Consider the following 22560-nt stretch of genomic DNA (forward strand, 5'->3'; position numbering starts at 1 on the left):
AGTATTCGGTATATTTTTTGGCGAATAGAATACGTGTGAGGGGTTCTTTTGTAAAAAAGAAAACCAAAGAAAAGAAGAAGAAAAAAAGGTGGGGAAAAAAGAACAAAAAAAAGAAACAACCAACCAGCTAAAGCTTTTCGCGTGTAATATATAGAGATTAGAAATAACCTTACGGTTGTACGTATACCGAGGTGCCAAGATTGCGCGAGGTTGTTTTAGGCGGTAATCGTTGTATAGCAAGTTATATATTCTATAGCGGATTATTTCTATTTAGAATAATTCACATTTTTTATTCCCCCCTCCCCCCTAGGTATATCTCGGTCTCTTTACGTTGGCAGATATCTACTGCGTAGTTGTGCGTTGAGTTGTGTGAGGAGCGATTTGTTGTTTATTTTTTCTCTCTCAAATCCATAAGAGATTTGTTTTATTTATTTTTTTTTTTTGGTCGATCGTTGATTCGAAACGGAATGTTATATCAATTACGAGATGATCTTTGCCTAACGGGAGGGTTTTTCGATCGTTACGCAGATTGATAATAATTTAAAGTCGCAAATGCATGTACGTTAGTATTGTCCATGGTAATGTGGTTGGAATATAAAATTCACTCGCGATACGCGAGAATTGCGAACAACAACAACCACCGCCGACGTTAATACGTCGATCGCCGATGGATGTGCGGATATACGTATAAGTACGCGGCGAACGTGTATCGTGTAAGTACTGTCGAATAGCGGCAGCAGACAGAAACAACATTAACAAACGATTTCGTTATAACAACTTGTTAAATAACAAACAAGATGCATGTACATACGAGTACGAAAAACCGCGTGCGCAGATCATCGCGTTATCGTTTACGCGAATAATATATATATATACATATATATATATATGTATAACATGCACTACGGGGTGTACACGAAAATAATGTAGAAATTTATGAAAATTTTTTACTTCATTTCCAAAATCAGCCAGTCCGAATGAAAACTCGAAAATTTCTCATCCGTTTCAAAGATACCGTTGAAACTTTTGCACACCTCGATCATCCACTGATCGTTTTCTTAGATTTTTCATTTATCTAGTTTTCGTTCACTCAAAAAATTTTTTTGCTACAATATTTTTCCAGTAGCAACAGAAACGGCAGCACAGCGATACCAACGGCAGCGGCAGGTCGTCGTTTCGGTGATGTTGTCGAAAAAACCAAAAAAAAAAAACAAAAAAAATCGTGCGGACGATCTGTGTACGCGTGGAATATTTTTCTTTTTTAGCATCGACGAATGGAAGATAAAAATATAAATTCAACAAACATTGACCGTTCTTCGGCAGTTTTCGTTAAAAACTTTACACACGTCCGATCGTTTGGAATTTGGACATCGTTTGGTTGGTTTGAAAGAAGAAAAAAAAAACAATGAAAAAAAAAAAAAAAACACGTAATCGTCGCGTTGATTGAGGCGTCCGAAAATTAATCGAGATAAAACGGGTGTCCGTATACACTGCCCGTATCGAAGTTAATTAGCGAATAACCGATAGAAACGAAGAGGAAACTCGGTAGCGCGATTTAAAACGGTGCAAGGGCAAACTCACCTAACAACACAAATCGAACATACCGGCAAGGCAGCGCGGCGCATACTGAACGAAAAGAGCGAAGAAGCGAAATTGTGGCGCCTCTGCTACCACCGTGAACGACGACGACGTTCGCGGGTAGAGAGTGGGGGTTGAATTCGAGGCGCTCTTGCCCCGAGGCAATAGGCAGAATATGTACAGAGGGAAAAGGTAGATAGAGGCAGGCCGGCCGTTCGACGCGTTCGCCTTCGTTTTCCGTCTCTTTTACTTTTTTCATTTATCTCTCTCTCTCTCCACGATTTCGTACAATACAGAAGCCCCCCCCCCCGCGCACACACGTACGTACGTACATATGCATGTATGTACGTACGTATGTATTACACACGTGGACGTAAAAATACATCGTTCCCAATCGCGTCCGCGGTATTGCCCGCCGTGTCATTTCTGTACATCCTATACGATAACCGCGACCAACAGACGGAGGATAATAAAACGATAAAATGGAAGAGGAGAGGAAAAGAAGAGAGAAGAAGAAAAAAAGAAAAACCAAGGGAAACAGACGGACTACGAATCTCGGGGTATAAAGAATTATTCCAGATATGCGGTGTGTACGCGCCAATAAACGCGAAACGGGACGGGGGTGGCGTGGAAGAAGCGCGGAGAAAAGATTAGGAGAAAAGAGAGAGAGAGAGAGATGAAGAGAAAACAAAAAAAAATAAAAATAAACGACACCGCAGCCGCAAAAATGATGCTGCAGCGCGGTTATCATCGCGCCTGCACTACTGCAGCAACGAAGAAAATAAAGAAACTACATCGTCAACCGACAAGGTGGTCATGGTCGTGGTCAACGACTAACAATAAGTTCAATGAGGTCGAATCGCCGTCATCGTCGTCATACGCAACGTTCACGTTTATAATGCTCAATTATTAAATTCTCATATATGCAGCTTCCTATACCGCACAATAGGAAGTCGTATATCTTAATATAATTGTTGTAAATTAAAATGAATAAAAAAATTCGTTGAAAATAAATATAACGTTCGTTTTTAGCATCTTATCTTCTTCATATTTTTCCCTAGTTTTATTTATTTATTTTTTTCCCCGGTAGAAAAATCAAGCGAGATTTTTGGAAAAAAACTTCAACACGGTTGTGTGAACCGATGTTCTTCTCGTTTGAATAATTACAAATAATGGAATAAGATAAAACGGCTCGCAGCGGGTACCCGCACCCTGAAAAATCCGTACGTTATTATCCCATAGGTGTGCAGGTATACGCGGTGTGACATAACTTTTCGTATTTCGACATTCCAATAATTCCGTCATTTGCAACGTGACGGCTATGTCATAAGTTCGTCAGATTTTACAATAATCGATAAGTACAATTTAATGTGCACGTGCCTTCCATCGATTCAATAATACGTATAAATAAAACCGAATTAGAAACAACGTGTAGAAAAGAAATTGGAAAAAAGGAAAACTATTATATGTACACAACCCGCGAGTTATTAATACCCAAATACATAACGAAAACGAATCGGAAATATTTGCAGAAACTTAAGCAACGAGTAATTAAATGTCGTTGTTGTATTCAAAGGCGTTATTGAAACTGACAATGTCGAGATTTCGGCTTACGAAATTCATTCGATTATTGTACCGTCCGTATATACTTTATCTACCTTTTCCGAAAATTATTTCGGTTTTTTTTTCTTTTGAATTTATTTTCACGCGATGATTTATGCTCACTACAAACACGCAACAATTGAAGATTCTATTTACAATCGGATGCAGAACCTGCAGGTCTCTTAATTCTATATATAATAATTACGTTATACGCGAACATCATTACGATAAATACGTTAATTGATCGTTCGAACGTTTTATATTTGATTTGAATTTAATTCAACGCGAAACGGTGTTAACAGGATGAACAAGAATCCCAGATGCGAATGTACCTATCGGATTCACCGTTAATTTCCACACACAGGTGTGTACATATAATTAATTGCAAATTTTATAACTTCTATCATTTCCCCCCCCCACCCCGTTTCATTACATTATTTATAACGCTTTGAAAAGCTCGCGAGTTACTTCTGAGAAACGAGCAACGTAATTTATTTTATTTTCTTTTTTTTTTGCATTTCGAATTCATCTCAATTTTTACGTACACCTACAACACGTTATACCGAGGGACTTATTGTTGTAGTTGAAGAAATAATTTTTAATGAATGATGATTAATTGTTTAATGGATATTATATCTAAAATGTACACTACACGTATGCATTGTACATCAATAAAACGCGCAGAAATAATTATCTCTTTCTATCTCGGTACGACAAAACAAATATACCGCTGAACGATCATGTTTTCTTATTATATTAATATCGTAACAATAATGATTAATAATTATTATTTTTTGTTCGATTTGTTTTATATTTTTCGGAACTCGATATGTTTCATAAAATTCATCCGATCCGAACGCAACGATTATAATATACCTACACCTGTATTGATATAATCGAAGAGTTTAAAATTAGGAAAAGAAGAGTGTGATATTTTTTTTTTTTTCCACTCGAGAAAACCAATTGGAGAGGCGATGCTATCGAATTAGGTATCGCTGGATTTATAAAGAAGTTAGAGAGTAAAAGTTTACCGTGTCAGGTGATTTTTATCGTGTGAATATACCACGTGGTTTTTCCTAACTGCGGCGGCACCGTGAATTAGAGAACCGGTGTGAATTCTAACGCGATATTTCTAGGCACCCCTTAACCAATTTAGGTGCGCGGTTTCCGCGGGTCGGACTTAAGTGTTGGCGATAAGTTACACCGATCGCCCTTCGAATTAGGAAAGGATAAAATTGAATTCCCGTACAGGGCGATGAGAAAATGAAGTGTGAAAAAATTAAGAATCGTCGTCGAAATAAGAGCCGCGGTTAAATATCCCCTCGAATAATTCCGGTGAATATTTTTGAGTACTAAAATCTATATAACTGAGCATATACTTGAAAGTTTGTAATATATACATATGCGGTACATATAGAATGACACGAGGTAAAGTGAGTCGGATACTAAAGTACGAAACTTTTATCGTTGGATAGATTTGGTTTGGTGATACGAGAAGAAGGGTGGACGGTGGAAGGGAATGGAAAAAGTTGGAGTGAGGAAAGATCGAATTGGTTACGACTTGCGAGATTCACCGACGCTATACCGCTAACGTATATATGCGTAGGTGGTGTACTGAAAACTTTAAAAAGTTTGACAAACTTTTTGGTATCTACTGGAAGCTCCTAGACTAGACCAAGAGGAAGCTAGACTGTCGACGGAGATTCGTGTCTGACGTACGGCGCGATATGCAGTTAAAGTTAAGCTGAGGAAGTTGCATACCTTTTCGAAGAATTACCCTGGGAAAAATTGAAGGAAAAAGCTCGGTGGAAAAAAATTACTGGAAAATCGATTCACCACTTCAGATTAACTCCGAGGACTGTCGGTTTACTGGCGAATTTCCACAATATCCTCCGACGATTCGTCCTTTTAAATTTTACATTTTAACCGCCTGCCATGCTGACCTCTGTCGGATCTCAAGGGTATCCAGAAGTCGCGAAAGCTTTTTGTTATTTATTTTTTTTTTTTCGAGTGGCGCTATGAACGAGCAACAAGATGGCAGCCTCCAACTCGGGTATACCAAATGAAATTCCGGCCAAAAAAGAGGATGAATTTAACGAGTTTTATACGGAAGTGAGTGAAACTGTACAGTTAAATAAATTGATCAATGCAAGTTTCCCTTTTCAACGAGCTTTGACACCGCGATCCCATTCTACAAGTGATTGAAACTGAGCTTGGATTCCATCTGATTTTGTGATAGAAACGTCATTGTGATGTTTATTAGCTGCCCATAGCCAAATGCAGAGCTTTTGTAGGACCTCTGATAGATTTTTCGAACGTCTTTCATCAGCCGTTCGATGTAGATTAGTAATATCTACAAAAAGTCTCTGATATGTCGCTAAAAAATGAGAAACTTTGAAAGCATCTAACCTAAAATTATCTTCGTACACGCTTCGCGCGTTGTCGGTTGTACTTTCTATTGGATCAACTGGATTTATAAAGTCGTGTTATTTTTTATCTAGAGCCTGTAGTCTCCCTAAGTTGTTAGAATAATTTTAGTAACATTTTATATTATTTATTGCTTTTAGGTTAAAGAAATTGAGAAAAGAGATTCCGTTTTAACACCTAAACAACAAATCGACAGACTGCTGCGGCCTGGATCCTCCTACTTCAATTTGAACCCGTTCGAAGTTCTGCAAATAGATCCTGCGACATCCATCGATGAAGTTAAAAAAAAATACCGCCGGGTAAGGATCTAACTAATTGTGCAACGCTTGCTCGAGATATTTCCATTTACCTGAGTTGACCTATAATAACTATTTTCAGATGTCCATATTGGTGCATCCGGATAAAAATCAAGAAGATGCCGAAAGAGCCCAACAAGCTTTTGAAAGTGAGTTAGATATCAAACAACTATTACAGATTCATCAATCTTCAACAGACTAGATGAGACTAAGAATATGCTCGGTTAATTTCAGTTGTGAACAAGGCCTGGAAGACGTTGGAAAATGAGGAAACAAGAGCAAAATGTATGGATGTTATCGAGGAGGCAAAAGCAAGGACGGATCACATGGTAATTGTTGAGTCGATCTGTATTATTACGAGCATTGATGTCCCTGGCAAGTTGCATCTCACTCTTAATTCTAACTATTTTCCAGATCACGGAAAAGAAAAAAAAATTAAAAAAGGAAGGCAAGACCATTGGCGAGGGAGCGCTGGGTTTACTCGACGAGGAAACGGACGGGGGTTACAGACACGCTATTTGGGTCATGACCATGAAACTTTTCGCGGACATGGAAAGAAGGAGGTGAGATGATTCGTTTCCGGTATCGGTATTGTTCACTGGGTCAGCCTGATTATCCGTAACTAATGCCTGGTGATAATTTCTAGGAGAGAGTTAGCAACACGTGACGTTGAGCAACGGAAACGAAAACGTGAGGAAGAATTATCCGCGGAGGCACAAGCGGCGCTAGAAAGAGAGTGGCAAAGAAATTTCGAAGAATCTAGACAGTCGAGAGTCGACAGTTGGAAGGCATTTCAGTCAGGATCTGGTTCATCGTCAGCGACGAAGCAGAAAAAGCCTAAAAAAATGAAAACCTTCAAACCCCCAAAAACCAAGGCGGAGTCTAGATAATTAATTCCCACTCTTCACAGTTTATTTTTCACCCTCCGATAGGATCCCCTTCCTCCCACTCCCACCAAATCCCCAAACCGGGAAATTCTCGATTAGACCGACTTGTAATTATTATCTTCTTAAGTTTTCATCCCTGTTCAAAGTCTCGTCGCGTACTTTCCCTAAGTTCCCATTTCAGATTTCTTTTTTATCTTTAGAACTCTGTTACTATAATTTTATTTCACACTTCAGTTCGCGATTCGTTTCATTTTCCTACAGTTTCAATACCCAATTGATTTACCGCTGTCTAATTAATATTTTGCTTCATCTATATATTCTCTCACTTTTTCGCTCACAATATTTCTCTTTCTCACTTTTGAATTCGTGGTAAAAAAAAAAAAAAAAAACAAGAAGAAAAACAAAACGTATGAATAAATAGCGTAATAAATGTGATATTTTTACGTGAGTGTGACCAAAACTTACATTAATAATTGAGGAAAAATATAAAAAATTCAAAGAAATTGATGCAACAAAAAGAAGAAGAAAAAAAAATGTGGTAACCATTAAGAACACCTATGAGATAGCTACATATTTCATCCTATCTATCATGTACTAATCTGACTACTACTTAGGTATTATGGAAGTGTAACGTCTTGTGGTCAATATTAAATGAATTTTTTTCTATACATAAAAGAGTCGTAGAAAAGGAATCGTTTGCCAACTAGATGGAATAGAGATGAAGGAGAGAGAAAAAAAAAAAAAAAAAAAAACGCCGTAGAAGTGTTCCCGAATGACTAATAATAAATTACAATCCATTCGTACGTTATCGTTCCATTTCAATGACATTCTCGCGCAGCTTTTCTCGATAATGATATAAAACGGGAAAAGGAAACGGCGGTATCAGATTTAAATCAAGCGACTGCTGCCAGTATACGTATAATTGTGCGCGGTTTCGCATGGCCGTGACGTACAGTAAAATTCCTGAAAGAATTTTTTCTTTTAGGAATCACTTTATAAACTCACGAATTAAAATCGTCGAATTTCAACCGCAATGGCCTATTTAAATCATAATTACAATAATCGTTTGTGGTGGGAACATTTAATGGATGAATCCAATCCCGATTGTCTAACAGATTCGGAAAAAGAAGCTCTATTGGAAGTAATTCATCGAGATCAGCTTATTCGAGCTCAACAGCATCTGACATTGCTGTAAGTACCTAAATTCCCCGAAAAAGTTCTTCTTGACACAAAAAAAAAAAAATTACATTTGGTTTTTTGCTCAAACTCACCGTAGTCGCGAAGTCGAGATGAACGTGCTCCTTTTCATTCTGCAAAAAAAAAAAAAGAAAATAAGAAAATTATTAATAAAAAAGTATGAAAATTTCATTCGTTTCTAAGAACAACTACACCCCTAAGGTAATAGCGACAGTCCTGGTATCCCAAGTCGCAATTAACGAATACATAGGAAAAATTCTACAGGTGAGAAAAAAAATTTTGCGCTTACGTGTAGTATGTACAATATATACAAACTGTGTACATACGTCGAGCGGTACATATGTGTGATTAAAAATAAAATGTGGGCATAAAATGAGCATGCGCACAGCAGGTGCAAGCGAAGAGCAACGAGTTTCCCCCACGCCCACGCAACAGGTAGGTAAAAATTGTTTCGTTAGTCCCCCGTGTGGATAGTTTTAAAGGTGATACTCGATTGGCTGGTAGTTGAAAAAGAGAGAGAAAAAAAATCCCGTCTTACAATTCGCGGTATTGCGATAAAGCGAATCAAACAGGGGGGGAAAGGGGTGAAAATCCAGCGTCGAATGGTGAGACCCGTAAGACAAGACGAGAAAATAATATATACGAGTTGGTGGTATTAAAAAAAAGAGCCGAGAGGTACGAGGTGGAGTTGCGTTGGTCTCTGTGTATCTCCGGAGCCCGAAGGTCCGCAGACGTCGAACGCGGGTAACCAGGCAGGTAGCCTGTGGCAGGCTGCGCAAGTGGACGCCGAGAAGGCCGGCTTTTGTGTAAAAGAAAGATTGAAAAAAAAAAACTGTAAAAGAATTAAACAAATCTAACGAAATCATCCGAAATTGTTGCCGTGAGAAGTGCTTCGCGATGAGACACGGTCCATTTATTGGAATGAAAATTATTCCAAACGTAGTGACGAAAAATCACGCATAAAATCCTGCCGATCTTCCGATAAGAGATCGAACTCTGGTGTCTGTGACCGTGTGTGTGAATTTCGTTTTCTTTTTTTTTTTTTGATTTTTCTTAATGCTAATAACCTCGAGGCGTGTTTCGACGTACACGTAAAAATTATACTACACATATACGCGTCTCGCCCGATCATCGCGATCATCATCATCATCATCGTAAGCGCCAAGCGGCGGAATATATCGGTATCACATAGTGAACGTCGACGTCGGAGTGGTTTTTACGATCGCTTCTGATTCCGATTCTGAATCAGATTTTGCTGCGGTCGCGGCGCCGGCTAGGTGTGCTCCGGGGCTACCGCGTTCCGAGTTTCTCAGTCTCGCGGCTGCGATCGGTTGGCGCGATTTCATACAACGATATTATTCATTTTCGCCCGTAGAACTGCGCGTAAAAGCTATAAGGCGGGCGACCGACCGATAGCCTTGACGAGTGTGCCGTTTCCATACAAAAGTGATCGACGAAGTTTGCGGTGCACAAGTGTTGAGAGAACGGAAGAATAAAAAAAAATTAAAAGAACAAAAAGAAAAAAAAACGAAAGCAACGGAGCAATCCGTGCGGCAGCATGCGAGCGAAATATTCAACGACCGACGACGTCGTTAGCGTATCGAATGCGAAACGCGCGCTACGAGGGATAAAATAAAGGCGTAACTACGCGTAACGTGCTGCTATGATTCCCCTGCTGCTGCTGCCGCCGCCGCATATCGCCGCTATACCTGCAGCTTGAAGAGAGGACATAACTGTAAAGGGCAGCGGCATACCTCGTAGGATCTTGAACGCGACCTCCGACGTGCGCGCGAAGCCGTCGTCGGCTCGTCTCCCGTTGAATACCGGATGTCAAGAGAAAAAAAAAAAACAAACGCCCTCCGAAACCCGGAAATCGTTACATTGTCGTCGATCGGCGATGACGGACTTCGGAAATGGACAGTGAAAAGCGAGTTACAAAAAAACGTCATCGTCGAGCCAACGGCAGAAATTTTTGAATAAGGATGTCTACGGAGGTACAAGTTTGCCTTTCTTCAGCCATCCAGGCGAACGCTACGTCGGACATCGATCATGGGTAAAAAAATTTAAAAAAATTACATTTCAAAATCGCCGAACAATCTTCCGTCGAATCGCTTGGTCGGGGAATTTCGTACGTTTTTATTTCACGGCGTACCTACGCCGCAGTTTCGTTTTTGCGGATATTGGAAAAAAATCCTCAGCCGCAGCATCCGCGTTATACGGGCACCGCGTACGAGATCTTACTTTCATTACGTACCTCATCTACGTTCAAGACAATTTCCCTGGGCAGAGTACATCCGCGCCGCAGAATTTCACCCAGGGAATCGGTTAATATAATCTCTCGAGCGATAGATTTTACAATTTTTTCACCGCTGCAGCTTCAACGTTTCTCGTGGACGGATATTATTTTTCCATCTATGCACCGTGTATACGTACGTATACATGAAACGATAATATACCTATGATACGTTCGAAGCAAAGATCGTACAACTCGTTCGCTCCTTCTTCTGAAATTTCTATACCTTCCCAACGTATGTTACCTACCTCTCTCCCTCTCTCTCTCTCTCTCTCTCTTCCGCAATCTCATTCTGACGTAGCGTGCAATCTGTACGAAGGTACGTACAGTAAATACGCGGCATGTAATGTACATACGTACCGTACATACCCTGTACACGTTACACACCGAGCGCATTACACTCTACCCAGATGATAAGTTTTAACTCCGCGTACGCGAACTTGTTTACTTCCATCCGATTAGACGGTATCCTTATACGGTATGGGTCGTTCGCGTTTGAAAATTTTCTAACAATGTTGCGAAAACCGTTTTATTTTTTTATTCATTTATTTATTTATTTTTTATTTTTTGTTTCCATCGCACATGTACCTCGCATATGATAATTATGAAAACGTATCGCGGGTCGTTGTCCCCCGCGAGGAGCGAGCACGCGCTGAGTTTAGCATAAATTGATACCGCGCGGCGCTTGAAAAAAAAAAAAAAAAAAAAAAAAAAGAAACGAAGCAAAATCCGTACGGAAGCTAAATGAAAATTTGCCGATCCCTCGGCGAATCGATTTTTCATCTGCTATGGGGTAGAAAATTTTTTCCACGAGAAAAACGAGTCAAAATTCGATCGAAAATCGTTCGCTCGTATCCGCCGACGATTTGGAACAATTTTTTTTTGAAAATGTTGAAAAAAAAATCGAAGGGAAATAAATTCTCTTTCCGCGCGCGGATCGGCGACGATCGTCGACTCCCCTTCTCGGCGGTCACGCGGTGCAGCTCGAGTAAATCGAAGGATGCCACAACGTTAACGAATTCAAAGGCGCATCTTATCCTCACTAACACCGACGCAATGCCCTACGCTACCTGCGATACGAATTATAATAAGAGATCCGAGGATATGGGTACATACGTGTGTACGTGTGTGTGTGTGTGTATACCTCACGTCACACACGGACGAAACTGAAGAAAAAAAAAAAAATGAAAAAAAGAAAAAGAAAAAGAGGAGAGTAAAAAAAGATACGTGGAAGTTTAGTGCCCTCGGCATTTCCATGCCCACCACCATCGCGACCATTAAAACGTGTACATGTATATATATATAAAGTTATATACATACACGAGGTAATTTCTAAGTTCCAAGGCGATTTTAGATGTGTCCATGTCCGATCGAGCAGCTCGGTTTTGCCATAGAGGCATAATAAGCGAACCATCGGTGCTTCACGGAGCGACCGATAATCTATCTGTATGCCTCCGTGGCGCCGCCGCTACTTATGTACATCCCATCCATGTACCGGACATTTGCATGTATTATCATCTGTAGGCATACCTAGAGACGAACGTATCGCGGTGGTATAGGAGATGCGACGAAAAATCGAGCTAAAAATCGTCAAAGATCGAGAAAAAAAGAGGAGAGAAAAACCAAAAAACAAATCCGCAATGATATAGATTGATACCGTGCAGCGCGATCGAGCGATTCGGGTATATATATATATATACATAGTATAGATATATGTGTAATAAATTATCGAATATCGTTTGGAAAAGAAAAATTTAATCGGCTACTCGTATATCAATATTTATAACGAAGGTAGGTAGTCGGCTGGCTGCCGGTTGATATCCGCGGGAGTCGTTGACGCGCGTATATATTCCTCAGGTGACGCAGGTAGTACCCCATTCTTCGTTTAACCGATTGTTCGCCGATTTGTTCCACGTACTAATTGCACGCCATAGGAATTCCGATATATCGGGTATAAGTACGTACCATACGTACTACAGGCGTAACGTCGCGTGCACTCACTTCGAGCGATCGGTCGATCGGTCGCCGCCGCATACTTTATTCCTCCAACTCGTCGATGTGTAGCGCGACGCGATCCCAACTGCCTACAAACGATCCGATTGATCGGGAAAACGATTTCCGCAGGTGCTTCGATTTTTTCTTTGTCTTTGTCTTTTTGTCATTTGCAACAAAAAGAAAACCTGCGACCGACGTCCGACACTTCGAGACTCTTTCCTTGGACCTCCGCTCCCCTTCCGGCGGCGAAAAAATCGATCGTCGAACCCGCCCCGGTCCCCTCGAGGTCCAACCTTCGCCCGAAGATACCGATCGCTGGGCACAGCTGATCGCCGTTCGTCGGCCATCTTGCCCCTGCGACGCGGGTCTCCGTCGTTCGGGCGCGAGGACCGGGGGGGGGGGCTCCTACGCGTCCAGAAATGAGAAGAAAGTCGAAGAGACGAAGACGAGGAGAGAGAGAGAGAGAGGCGAGGTAAAGAAAGAATATCAGCCGGTCGCGATGTCGGAGTCCGATTGTGCGAGCCGGAGAAGGCGCTCGGCACAATCGCGTGACTCAACCGACACCGGGGGGAGTAGTAACCGCCGACGGTTGCGGTGAAACGATATACCTGTCCTACGCCGGTGCCGCGGCGAAACGTACCCGGGGGGTTTCGACGGTACGTAACGATCGCTCTATCGATCGGCGAACTCCGATCGACAAAAAATCGGACGACAGCGGGGCTCCTACTCGATCAAAAAACGGGTCCCGAGGACCCCGAGGAACCGCGAGGTCCTCGGAGTCCGCGGAGTTCGAAGCTTCGGAGAGACTTTCGAGCGTTCTTATTCGCCGAACACCCCTTGGATTTCTCGTTCTCCGACGCGGAGAGAGGCGTACCGCGAGGCGAAAAAAAAAAGGAACATCCGGAGTCTCGTTGAGGCCGATAGTTGCCTACAGATCTCTCGGAGAATACGAAGACCGCGACTAACAGACTACTGAGGATAAATACGACCGTATCGAGTCCCCTACGCAGGCTACGCGTTCACCGAGTCCGCTTGGGACTCTCCATTATAGGCGGCGGCGCGCGGAAACTGACGTGTACTCCTACGTACGTACCAACGTCGTGGACCAACCGCCCCCGCCGAACACGCTCCGAGAGACACACGGAGAAGAAGAAACCCGACTCCGGCAACGATCGCCGTACCTACGTACACATATTTCTCGGCGAACAAGAGAGTCGGATATAATCGGGAGAGCGTGGAGAGTCGGTCGGTGCGCGCGAGAGGGAACAGCGGAGAGGAGGAGCGGAGCGGCGGAGAGAGAGGAGCGGAGCGGAGGAGCGGAGAGGAGCAGCAGGTAACGGAGGGCGAAGAGGGACGCGATCTTTCAAGAAAACTCAGGCAGTCCGGGTTACCTTAGTCCCGTGCAACACGCGCCGGGCAACCAGTCCGTCCGTCCGTCCGTCCGTCCGTCCGTCCGTCCGCGTTACCCGCTCGTTTCCACGTAGGCCCCGGTCGACCCGATATCGCGCGCCCTCCCCGCCTCCGAAGGCGTCGGGGGACCCCGTCATCTCCTCCGACCCGTTTTAGGGCCTCCCGTTACGCGCGTTACTTCCGGCAAAATTCGGGGATTTCCCGCGAGCTTTTCCGCAGAAAGAAAAAGAAAAAAAAAGCGGCGAAACCCGACGTCGCCCGACGACACCATTAAGTGCGGCGAGCGTGTCCGTGGAAAACGGACGGTTTGAAACGCGTGTGCGATACAGCGATGAATGGGAAAAAAAGCTTGTCCCAGCGTAAACAACGTAAGCGCGTACACCTAACCCCACGTTCAGGTGAGCGAACGTGAGCGGCGACTCGATCGTTTTGTTCACGCGCGAGAACCTCGCCGTTTTGCTGACGACACGATAAACAAAGCGGATCATTGCTCGTAGAGATCGTCGGAGAGTGACGAGATCGCCTCGTATTCTCAAAATCACGTCGGACGACGAACGCGGGTTCCGCGACTGTGACCCGGACACCACCGATAATCGTGAGCTCGGCGATTTTTTCACGAAATTTGAAGCGCGAAGAAACCCAGCTATCGTTGCGGCCGATACGACGAAAGAATCCGCGGGTGCGGATCGATCGATCGTTCGAAAATTGATCGACGAAAAAATTTTCCAACGCACCAAACGAAATTTTGAAAGGTGGTCCGCGTCATCCGACACCTCGAAAGCGATCTACGCGCACACGTTATACGTATCGTCTCGTCGAAAGAAATCGTTTGCGGTTGTTTTTTTTGTTTTTTCAAAACTTCCGATACAGAAGGATGAGGCTGATCGAGCGCGCGTCGCGGAGTAAGAATATACCGTTGTTCCTCGTCCGTCGGCGAGGCCTCGGCGTTACGGAGGTAAATAATAATTCCACGCTTTTTTCGAAATGTTGCAGAAGGTTGAAAGCGGAGCTGAGAAACTTGAGACGACGCGGTGCTCGCAACGCTTCGGGCGAGGAGCTCAGCCAAGGCCGGTGCTGCGCTAGGTGCAAGACCCAACTCGGCAGGATCTACAATACCGGGGCGTCGTGCCCGAGGTGCAGACACCGCGTATGCAGACAGTGCAGGGAGTACAGGGGCTCTAACGGTACGGACTGGCTCTGTCTCGTCTGCCACAAGATCACGTGAGTGTGTATATCACCGCTTGTATATCGGGAGAAAACCGACTCCCGATTCTCAGCCCCCAGCCCCCAGCCTCCACCCCGAGTTCGAATTCGGAGAGGCGTAAACCTCTTTTTTTTTCTTGCCCATCGCGATCCTCGATTCCTAATTTGGTTAAAAAAAATCAAACGAACGAACGAGACAGCGCGCACCGGAAAAATGTAACACACCGGTCCGCCCACGCGACCCATTGATCTATATAACCGCTCGATTTTGTCGATGATTCGTACAATGGATGTGATTTGAAAGAAAAACAAAAAAAAAAGGATTGCAATTCACGATTCTTTTTTTCTTGTTTTTTTTTTTTGTTTCTTTTCAACGAATACGGAAAGCGTCGAAAGGAGATGAGGAATCAAGGATGCGGGAGGACAGTCGTCGCCGTGATTGTGATCTGTTTTTTAATTGATCACGAATCTCGCGACGTCCTCGTTGAAATCGAAGCGATGCAAATGATTTTTTTTCTTCAGAGAGATACAAGCGGTGTCCGGTGAATGGATGAACGAAGGATCGGGAGCCAAACGAGCGAGCAGAAGAAAATTTTTGGCCTCACCGGCCGATATTTTAAAACGCAGCATCCGACGTTCGTGGACCATTAACGGTAAGTGGACCGACTGCCGGGTGGGGTGGATCGTTACGTTTTACTCGGTTAATTTTCACGCTCTTAAACAGTAATTAGCTTGGATCAGAAGTTCGGAATTTTCGCTCAATTGTGTCGAATAAAACCGCGGATGGGTTAACCGCGGTGCCGATCGGTTCTGGCGAGAGAAGATAGAAAAAGGACGAAAGAAACGTCGTAGAGAAAATATGATTCTCCGCATTCCTCGGAGACGCGGAACGGAAATATGAACTTATGAATACTTCCTTTCGTCCTTTTATTTATCCTTTCGCCATGCACGGAGTCCGACTCTCCTCTTCAATTCTTTTTATCCTTCTTTTTACGTTTTTTTTTTTTTGTTTTTCCCTTTTTTTTGTCCCTCTCCAAATTATTATTACACTTCTCGAGACTCCGCGAAGCCGGTAGTTCCTGATTATCCGTTGCTAATCGGATCGCACTTCGTTACGCAGGTCCCCCGGCAAGCTGGTGCGCGATTCGCGGTTCACCGGAGCTGAGAGCTTACCAGAGTCTGCCGAGGCAACAGGATTACTTCGAGGTCGTCCGTTCGGACCTCGTGGTTCCCCCGCAGTCGGACGAGCCTCGAGAAATCGAAGACAGAGCGCCGAGAGGGACCGCGGAACCGGAAACCGGCGGAGAAAAGAAGTCACCGGGAGCCGGCGACGAGAAGAACCGGAAGTCGGGGGATGCTGGACCGAAGAAATCGACGACGAACGGCGCGGAGGAGGAGGAGGGGAAGTTTTTGAGGTGCGAAAATCGAGGGACTTCCTCTAGCGAGGATCAGCCGACGGTTTCCGCCCAATCGCAACAACAGGAGATCGTCGCCGCGCCGAGGATATCGCAGATAAAACCGCCCAGGATTCACAGCAGGTTCAGTTTTCCCGAAGCCAAGCAAACGCCGCCGAAATCGGGGGAGAGGAAATCGAACATACCGATACTGAGACGGAGCTCCAGGGAATTCGAGGACATCAGGAGCCCCTTGGAGTCCGCGAAAAGATCCTCGATACCCCAGAGGTGAGTGAGAATTCGCCGACCTCCTCGAAGTCGGGATATCCTTGATTGACAAAATTTCTAAATTTCAGGTACAGAGGTAGCACCGACGACTTGAGGAGGAGCAGAGAGGACATCACGGCCCCCAGTCAGATACCGAAGTTGTTTTCGCCCCGAGTCGGCAACAAGGACGACAGACTGAAACGTCAGGACAGCAAGGACGAGATTCGTTACGGTCCCAAACAGCAAACGGTCTCCAGAAAAGAGGAGAGGAAAGATTCCCGCGATGAAGTAAGCAAGCACCAGTCCCCGTGGTCCGGTAACTCCGCGAAAAAAGAAGACGCCGAAAAATCCAGTAAGGAAGACGTCAGATCCGGGATAAAATTGTTCTACCGAAAGGACGTCAAGGAACCTCCGGATTCCACCGGCCACAAGGAGAAGGAGAACAGAGCGAGTAAATTCGCGAAGGACGAGGTTAAAAAGGAGGAGAATATTTCGCGTCGATCGGACGAAGATGACACGAGATCGAAACTCCCGTCGTCGTTCAACGAGCACGGGAAATCCGGGATAACAAGCGAAGCGAAACGGGACGGGGCGCAGGACTCCGGAGTCGTCGATAACTCGAAAAAAAATTACGAAAGAAGCGGCAGCGACGGCAGCGTCGACTCCAAGGATGATTCGGTATTTTTGACCGACGAAAGATCCCCGACCGAGGAAGCAGATATGGTCGAGAAGAAGGAGGCGCCGGCCCCGAAGAAGTCTCCGGAGACCGCGACGAAAACCGAACGCAAATTCGAAGGATTCAAGTGGGAGAGGCTTCGGAGATCGAACGGCAACGTTTCCGGGACCAGCGGCGTTTCGGCGAACATGGAAGACGGCGACGAGGAGACGCCGCTCAGTATCGCCGAAAATCCGCCTCCGAACGACTCGGTAATAATCGAAAGCAGATCGGACGAGTGCGACGAATCGGAGGACAGAAGTCCCGACGACGACGGTGCGGAGGCGGCGACTCAGATCGACGAAGGACGACCGCCTGCGGACGATGTCCTCGGGGTTAAGGAAGGCAGGAAGCTTCCGCAGGACGATAACGAAGTAGTCCGTAAATTACGTCGATCTATCCCATACGCTTTGCGATAATCCTTCGGAAAATTCTCTATCTAAATTTTCACCGTCCTTTTCAGGTCCCCAGAAAATTTTCCAAGGAAGAATCTTCGGCCCCCGACGATACAGACGAAGTACCGAACAGGCGGAGTTCGAGCGTAAGATTTTTTGCCTGGATGAAAAAGGCGTTTTTTTGACAATGAGACGAACGATCTTGAAGTTTACCGTTTTCATTTCATCCAATTTTCAGCATTTGTCGCCGGAAGCGAGTCCCCTGAGCACGAGATCGTCCAGATACAGTCCTCGGGAGAGCGAGAGCGAACCGACCCCCGCCCTACCGAGAAAAACGGGAGAGTCCAGCAGCGCGTCGCAGAGAGTTAGGGACGCGATAACGAGAACGCGACGAGAATCGAACAGCAGCACCAGGTACGAAAGCAGCGGGAGCGAGAGCATAAGGTAAATAAATAAATGTCTTACGATTGAAGAAAATTCGCGCGAACTCCCTTCGACGACGTGTTCAACTGCAGTTGTTTTTTTGTAAACTCGGAAAAATTTTTTTTCCCCAATTCAAAAGATTGGGCGGCCACCTCGAGACCAGGAGGGTGCGTTTCGGAGGCGGTAGCGGAATCGAGGAGGTTCAGAGAGACAGTGCGACAAGCGCTGGCGAAGATGAGCCGAGAAACGTTTCCCACAATCCCGGTGGACCGCGGGACGCGAGAACCGTTCCAGGGGCTCTTCAGGGTAGAGCCATGCGGAGGCGTCGCCAATTCGATACGCAAGGTGAGTCTTCGATTACGATCGACTCGCTTTTGCATGGGATTCATATTGTTTCCACCTGCGCTTCGAATATCTATCTATTTTCTTTTTTCATGCTATTTTTGACGCACTGCACTGGGTTTTGGGTGAGAGTTTCAGGCGATAACGGTAAAATAAAACCAAAGAAAAGGAAAAAGGAAAATCGAGCATGTCGAAATCTGTATATAATTAACGTGAGAAAAAAAAATGTGTTTTCCAAAAATTCGGCCCTACAAAAAAGGATCTTGAATTAAAACAAAACCAAAGAAAAAGAAAAAGGGAAACCAAGCATATCAAAATCTGTGTATCATTAACGTGAGAAAAAAAAATGTGTTTTCCAAAAATTCGGCCCTACAAAAAAGGATCTTGAATTAAAACAAAACCAAAGAAAAAGAAAAAGGGAAACCAAGCATATCAAAATCTGTGTATAATTAACGTGAGAAAAAAAATGTGTTTTCCAAAAATTCGGCCCTACAAAAAAGGATCTTGAATTAAAACAAAACCAAAGAAAAAGAAAAAGGGAAACCAAGCATATCAAAATCTGTGTATAATTAACGTGAGAAAAAAAATGTGTTTTCCAAAAATTCGGTCCTACAAAAAAGGATCTTGAATCGTCCGAACAGTTTTCCATCGATAATGATCAGCGGCTGTATAATATAAGTAGACACTAAACAGTAGCGGACTTATCGCCTCGTAAGAAAAATCGAAATCAAAAAAACTAACGACGCACGTTCGCGTGGGTAACTCGAGTAGGCACGAAGACGTCTTATCAAAGGTACTCACGTACCTTGCCAATGTACGAACACGTCCGCATGCTCTACTTACCTACGCGATAAAATAAACTTGTTTGTATACGTTGTATATTTTGTATGAATGTTTTCGCATACTGTCCGTACCGCATTATACTTAATATATATATATATATATATATAGATATCTGAACTAATACGTCGGGTAATTAGCACGCGCTGAATCGCCGTTATAATTAATACGCAAGAGTTAACGTACACTCGGGACTGCAGATCTGGCTAACCCCCAGCGAAAATTTTACCTCCTCGATCGTTTCGTCTGCATCTCGCCAGAATTTTCGACGCTGTCCGCCGATATGCGAAGTGAGAAATACAAAAAAAAATAGAATTCTTTCAGGATACGAAAATACACTAGACTGGTCACGATTTTTCTTTTTTTTTTTCTTTTTTCACAATATGCTAATACGCGGCTAATGAAATTACGAATATCTTTGTAGAACACAGCGTCGAAGGTATAGTCGTACGATTCCATCGATTATTGAAACCTTTTCAGCGTAGGGACAGCGGTGCGGTGCAGTTGGCCAACGGTTGTCGGCGATCGAGTAGTTTTAGCCAGCTGTCGCGAGTAACGCGAGCGCAAAATCATCGCAACCCGTTAATTATCGTCGTCGTCGTCGTCGTCGTGGACGATCAAAATTTGGTGGATAAAAATTAATCTCTATCGTCGGATTTCGGTTGTCGAGTTGTCTCCGTCCTACATTTTCCCCACTCGAAACACGTTGCGAGGGGGCGGCGGATCGACGGATACGTACGAAGTGCCGCGCGATACCCGTCGATGACCATTGCTCGTCCGCGGTTCGTCCGTTATCCGGGTTACCCGCGTGTCCCGAACGGGGGGGGGGCATTTTTCCCATCCTCGGACAAAGGAGCGGCGATCGCAATCGGCGCGAAAATCGCGACTCCCTTTTAGCGTCGGGGAACGAGCGGCGGCGAACGATCATGGAACCGCGAAGGCTTCTCGGTCTCTTCCTCACCGTCGTCGTGTTCGTCTACTTCCTCGTGTTCTACACGGCTCTGTGTTTCCTACTTTTCCTACTTTGGATCAACAAGTATTGAACGACACCCGGGAAAACAAGGGCGATACTCCAACGACCGATTCGCATCGAAAGGAAATCGAATCAGTTTTCCGTCCGTGTGATGATTCGATCGACAAAAAGCGACTGGTTGCTACCCTCTTGTTTTCGAGTGACTCTGCGATCGCTATTCAAGATTCTCTCTCTCTCTCTTTCTCTCTCTCTACCTACGATTTTCGCATGGCCGTCGCTTCATCTTTGTCGAAGACAACTCCCAACTTCTGAATCGCCTTTCAAATATCCACGATTCGAACGCGATAAGACGATCGGAATCGATCGGAGTCTACGCTCCTCTATATATGTAACAGTACCGAGCGAGCTCGATCTCCAGATCTAACACCAAGTACGACTATCTAAGCGATCAAAAAATCTAAAATTCTGATCAAAAGCGTATCTTCCCGGGGAGCCTCCGAGATCCCTGGCTTACTCCACGACTTAACGCCACAACGCCCACGCCTCAGAGTCATCGTTTCGCTGCAGCGGGGACTGCCGGTCGGTCGGCCGGCTGGCTGGCTGGCTATTCGTTATCCTCACCTACGCGGGTACGCCGTACGGTAACCGGGAGTCATACACACAGAGAGAGACGCGCAAAAGACCACCACCTCGAACACAAAGGCCTACGTACATCGACGACACGGTCGGAACCTCTCGTATCTCGTAGATACGTGTAACTCGCCGCGACCGTGGGAGGTTTCGTCGACGAGGGGGTAGCCGGAGGGGGGTGAAGGTGGAGGTGGAGGTGGAGGTGGAAGCGGGACTCCGATGTAACATAACGTCCTGCGTTATTCCACGGTGCGGTGCGCTCACCTGCCCCCCCCCCCCCCCCCCCCTGGGACTCGTACGTGCACCACTACTACCATAAACCTCCGCAGGTGAGGAAGAGGAGGCGAGGGGGTGGAGGAGAAGGGGGAGAGGACGAGGAGGCGAAGCGAGTCGCGCCACGCTCTGCGGGCTCTCGCGCACACAATTTTCATCTATCTTACAATACCTGCAACACCGGTGGTGCAACCGCCGCCGCCTATAGCCGTCCACCCGGCGTGCCGGGTAACCCGAGGGTTTCAGGTGTGCGTGCTTTTTAGTCCACTACGAATAGTCGGAGCGCACTGACCGCTCGTCTCGGTTTCCGTCCAACCGGTGGTTTTCCCGGTTACCCACTCTCTTGTAAACCGTACCGCGAGTTCCGTCCAACTGGAGCCGCAACTGGAGCCGCGTTTTTCCCTCGAATTATTCGATGTCCGAATCGAAAAGTCGCTCGAGTTTGCCGACTGGTGTCAATGAATAGGTGAATAGATACCAGGTGCGGAACGTTCAGATCGTCTCGAGTGTACGAAAAATATTATTTTTCGATTTTTCGTCGTTCCAACTGGCTACCGGATCCCGACTAACAAAACTAACAAAATTTCGCATATCGCGACGAGCGTGAAAAAGTGTTCAGAAAATTTGGTGGTGGTTGTTGTTTATCGTATGTTTCTAGAAAAGTGGTTAAATACATAAGTGTTCGGTGGGTGCGCAGTCTTCTTCTTCCCGTTGCTTTGACGCGTGTACAGCTATTCCCTAACCAGAGGGTGGTGGTGGCGGTGGTTCTCGAAAGCCGGAGAGCGCGAGAAGAAAAAAAAAAATAAAAAAAAACGAACAAATAAATAATCATTCAAATATATCCCTCCCGATCCTCCGCGGTTCGAAGGATCGCGACGAAGGGGTCGATCGCACGCCAGGTCGTCGTCCTGCGGCGGCGGTGGCGGCGACGATTTGCACCACCTCCAGGTACTGCTCGGTCGCGGCGGATGCGTCAGCGGCGATCACCTGAGCCCTCCGCAAGGTCATCAGCAGGGTCAGCAGCAGGGTCAGGATCACCCGCCGACGGACTACCGTCGCCTGGTGTTCATAAGCTCCGACTCGTCGTCCGGTCGGGAGGAGGACGACGCCGACAGCAGTTCGGGCTCGTCGTCGCTGAACGGCGCTCCGAGGTCCGGCCTCGCCCAGGGCCTCGAGGACTGCGACTGGGACTACTTCGAGAGCGGAGGCTCCATACCGCCCCTGGCCCACCTCCAGGTCGGGGTCATTGGGACGCCGACGTCGACGACGAACCACACGACAAACGCCCGCGGCTCCTTCGGCACGCAGACGTCACGCGGACACCACGGAATATCCTTGTCCCCCCAGGACTGGAGCTGCTGTCCCGGTAGAGGATCTCCGTCTTGCCAGGTTCGTCCTCCAGCCTTTTTTCTTTTTTTTG

The 22560-nt window shown here is 45.5% G+C and overlaps 3 protein-coding genes across 4 annotated transcripts in view; 2 read left to right on the forward strand and 1 right to left on the reverse strand.

Annotated features, from left to right (window-relative positions):
* LOC105693233 (forkhead box protein O) overlaps window positions 1–1735 on the reverse strand; it is a 97476-nt gene extending 95741 nt beyond the window's left edge. The window contains exon 1 of the mRNA XM_048658954.1: window positions 1582–1735. The gene's annotated coding sequence lies outside the window, so the exon portion shown is untranslated. The remainder of the gene's footprint in view (window positions 1–1581) is intronic.
* A 3402-nt stretch (window positions 1736–5137) lies between these two features.
* LOC105684284 (dnaJ homolog subfamily C member 8) lies at window positions 5138–7465 on the forward strand. Its single transcript, XM_012397569.3, has 6 exons — window positions 5138–5292; window positions 5748–5906; window positions 5986–6052; window positions 6138–6232; window positions 6318–6466; window positions 6550–7465. The coding sequence occupies exons 1-6, from the start codon at window positions 5215–5217 to the stop codon at window positions 6791–6793; spliced, it is 792 nt and encodes a 263-aa protein (XP_012252992.1). The 5' UTR covers window positions 5138–5214; the 3' UTR covers window positions 6794–7465.
* A 126-nt stretch (window positions 7466–7591) lies between these two features.
* Window positions 7592–22560, forward strand: part of LOC105691685 — a 30600-nt gene continuing 15631 nt past the window's right edge. Inside the window, exons 1-9 of one of the 2 annotated variants that reach the window (XM_012410390.3) lie at window positions 7592–7981; window positions 14679–14906; window positions 15411–15541; window positions 16009–16570; window positions 16639–17641; window positions 17728–17805; window positions 17898–18103; window positions 18222–18427; window positions 22009–22529. In XM_012410390.3, coding sequence (XP_012265813.2) covers window positions 7824–7981; window positions 14679–14906; window positions 15411–15541; window positions 16009–16570; window positions 16639–17641; window positions 17728–17805; window positions 17898–18103; window positions 18222–18427; window positions 22009–22529 — 3093 coding nt within the window. In that variant the 5' untranslated portion in view covers window positions 7592–7823. Of the gene's footprint in view, window positions 7982–8572; window positions 10041–14678; window positions 14907–15410; window positions 15542–16008; window positions 16571–16638; window positions 17642–17727; window positions 17806–17897; window positions 18104–18221; window positions 18428–22008; window positions 22530–22560 lie in introns of those variants that run through there. The other variant, XM_012410466.3, reaches the window with a different exon arrangement.

Source organism: Athalia rosae, chromosome 7, assembly GCF_917208135.1.
Source record: "Athalia rosae chromosome 7, iyAthRosa1.1, whole genome shotgun sequence".
Taxonomy (NCBI): Eukaryota; Metazoa; Arthropoda; class Insecta; order Hymenoptera; family Athaliidae; genus Athalia; species Athalia rosae.

Bases quoted from the DNA above. Each gene is read 5' to 3' on its own strand.
- LOC105684284 (XM_012397569.3), top strand. From the start codon at position 5,215: ATGGCAGCCTCCAACTCGGGTATACCAAATGAAATTCCGGCCAAAAAA. The intron at 6,233-6,317 runs GTAATTGTTGAG...ACTATTTTCCAG, and splicing joins AAGCAAGGACGGATCACATG to ATCACGGAAAAGAAAAAAAA. The intron at 6,467-6,549 runs GTGAGATGATTC...GATAATTTCTAG, and splicing joins GCGGACATGGAAAGAAGGAG to GAGAGAGTTAGCAACACGTG.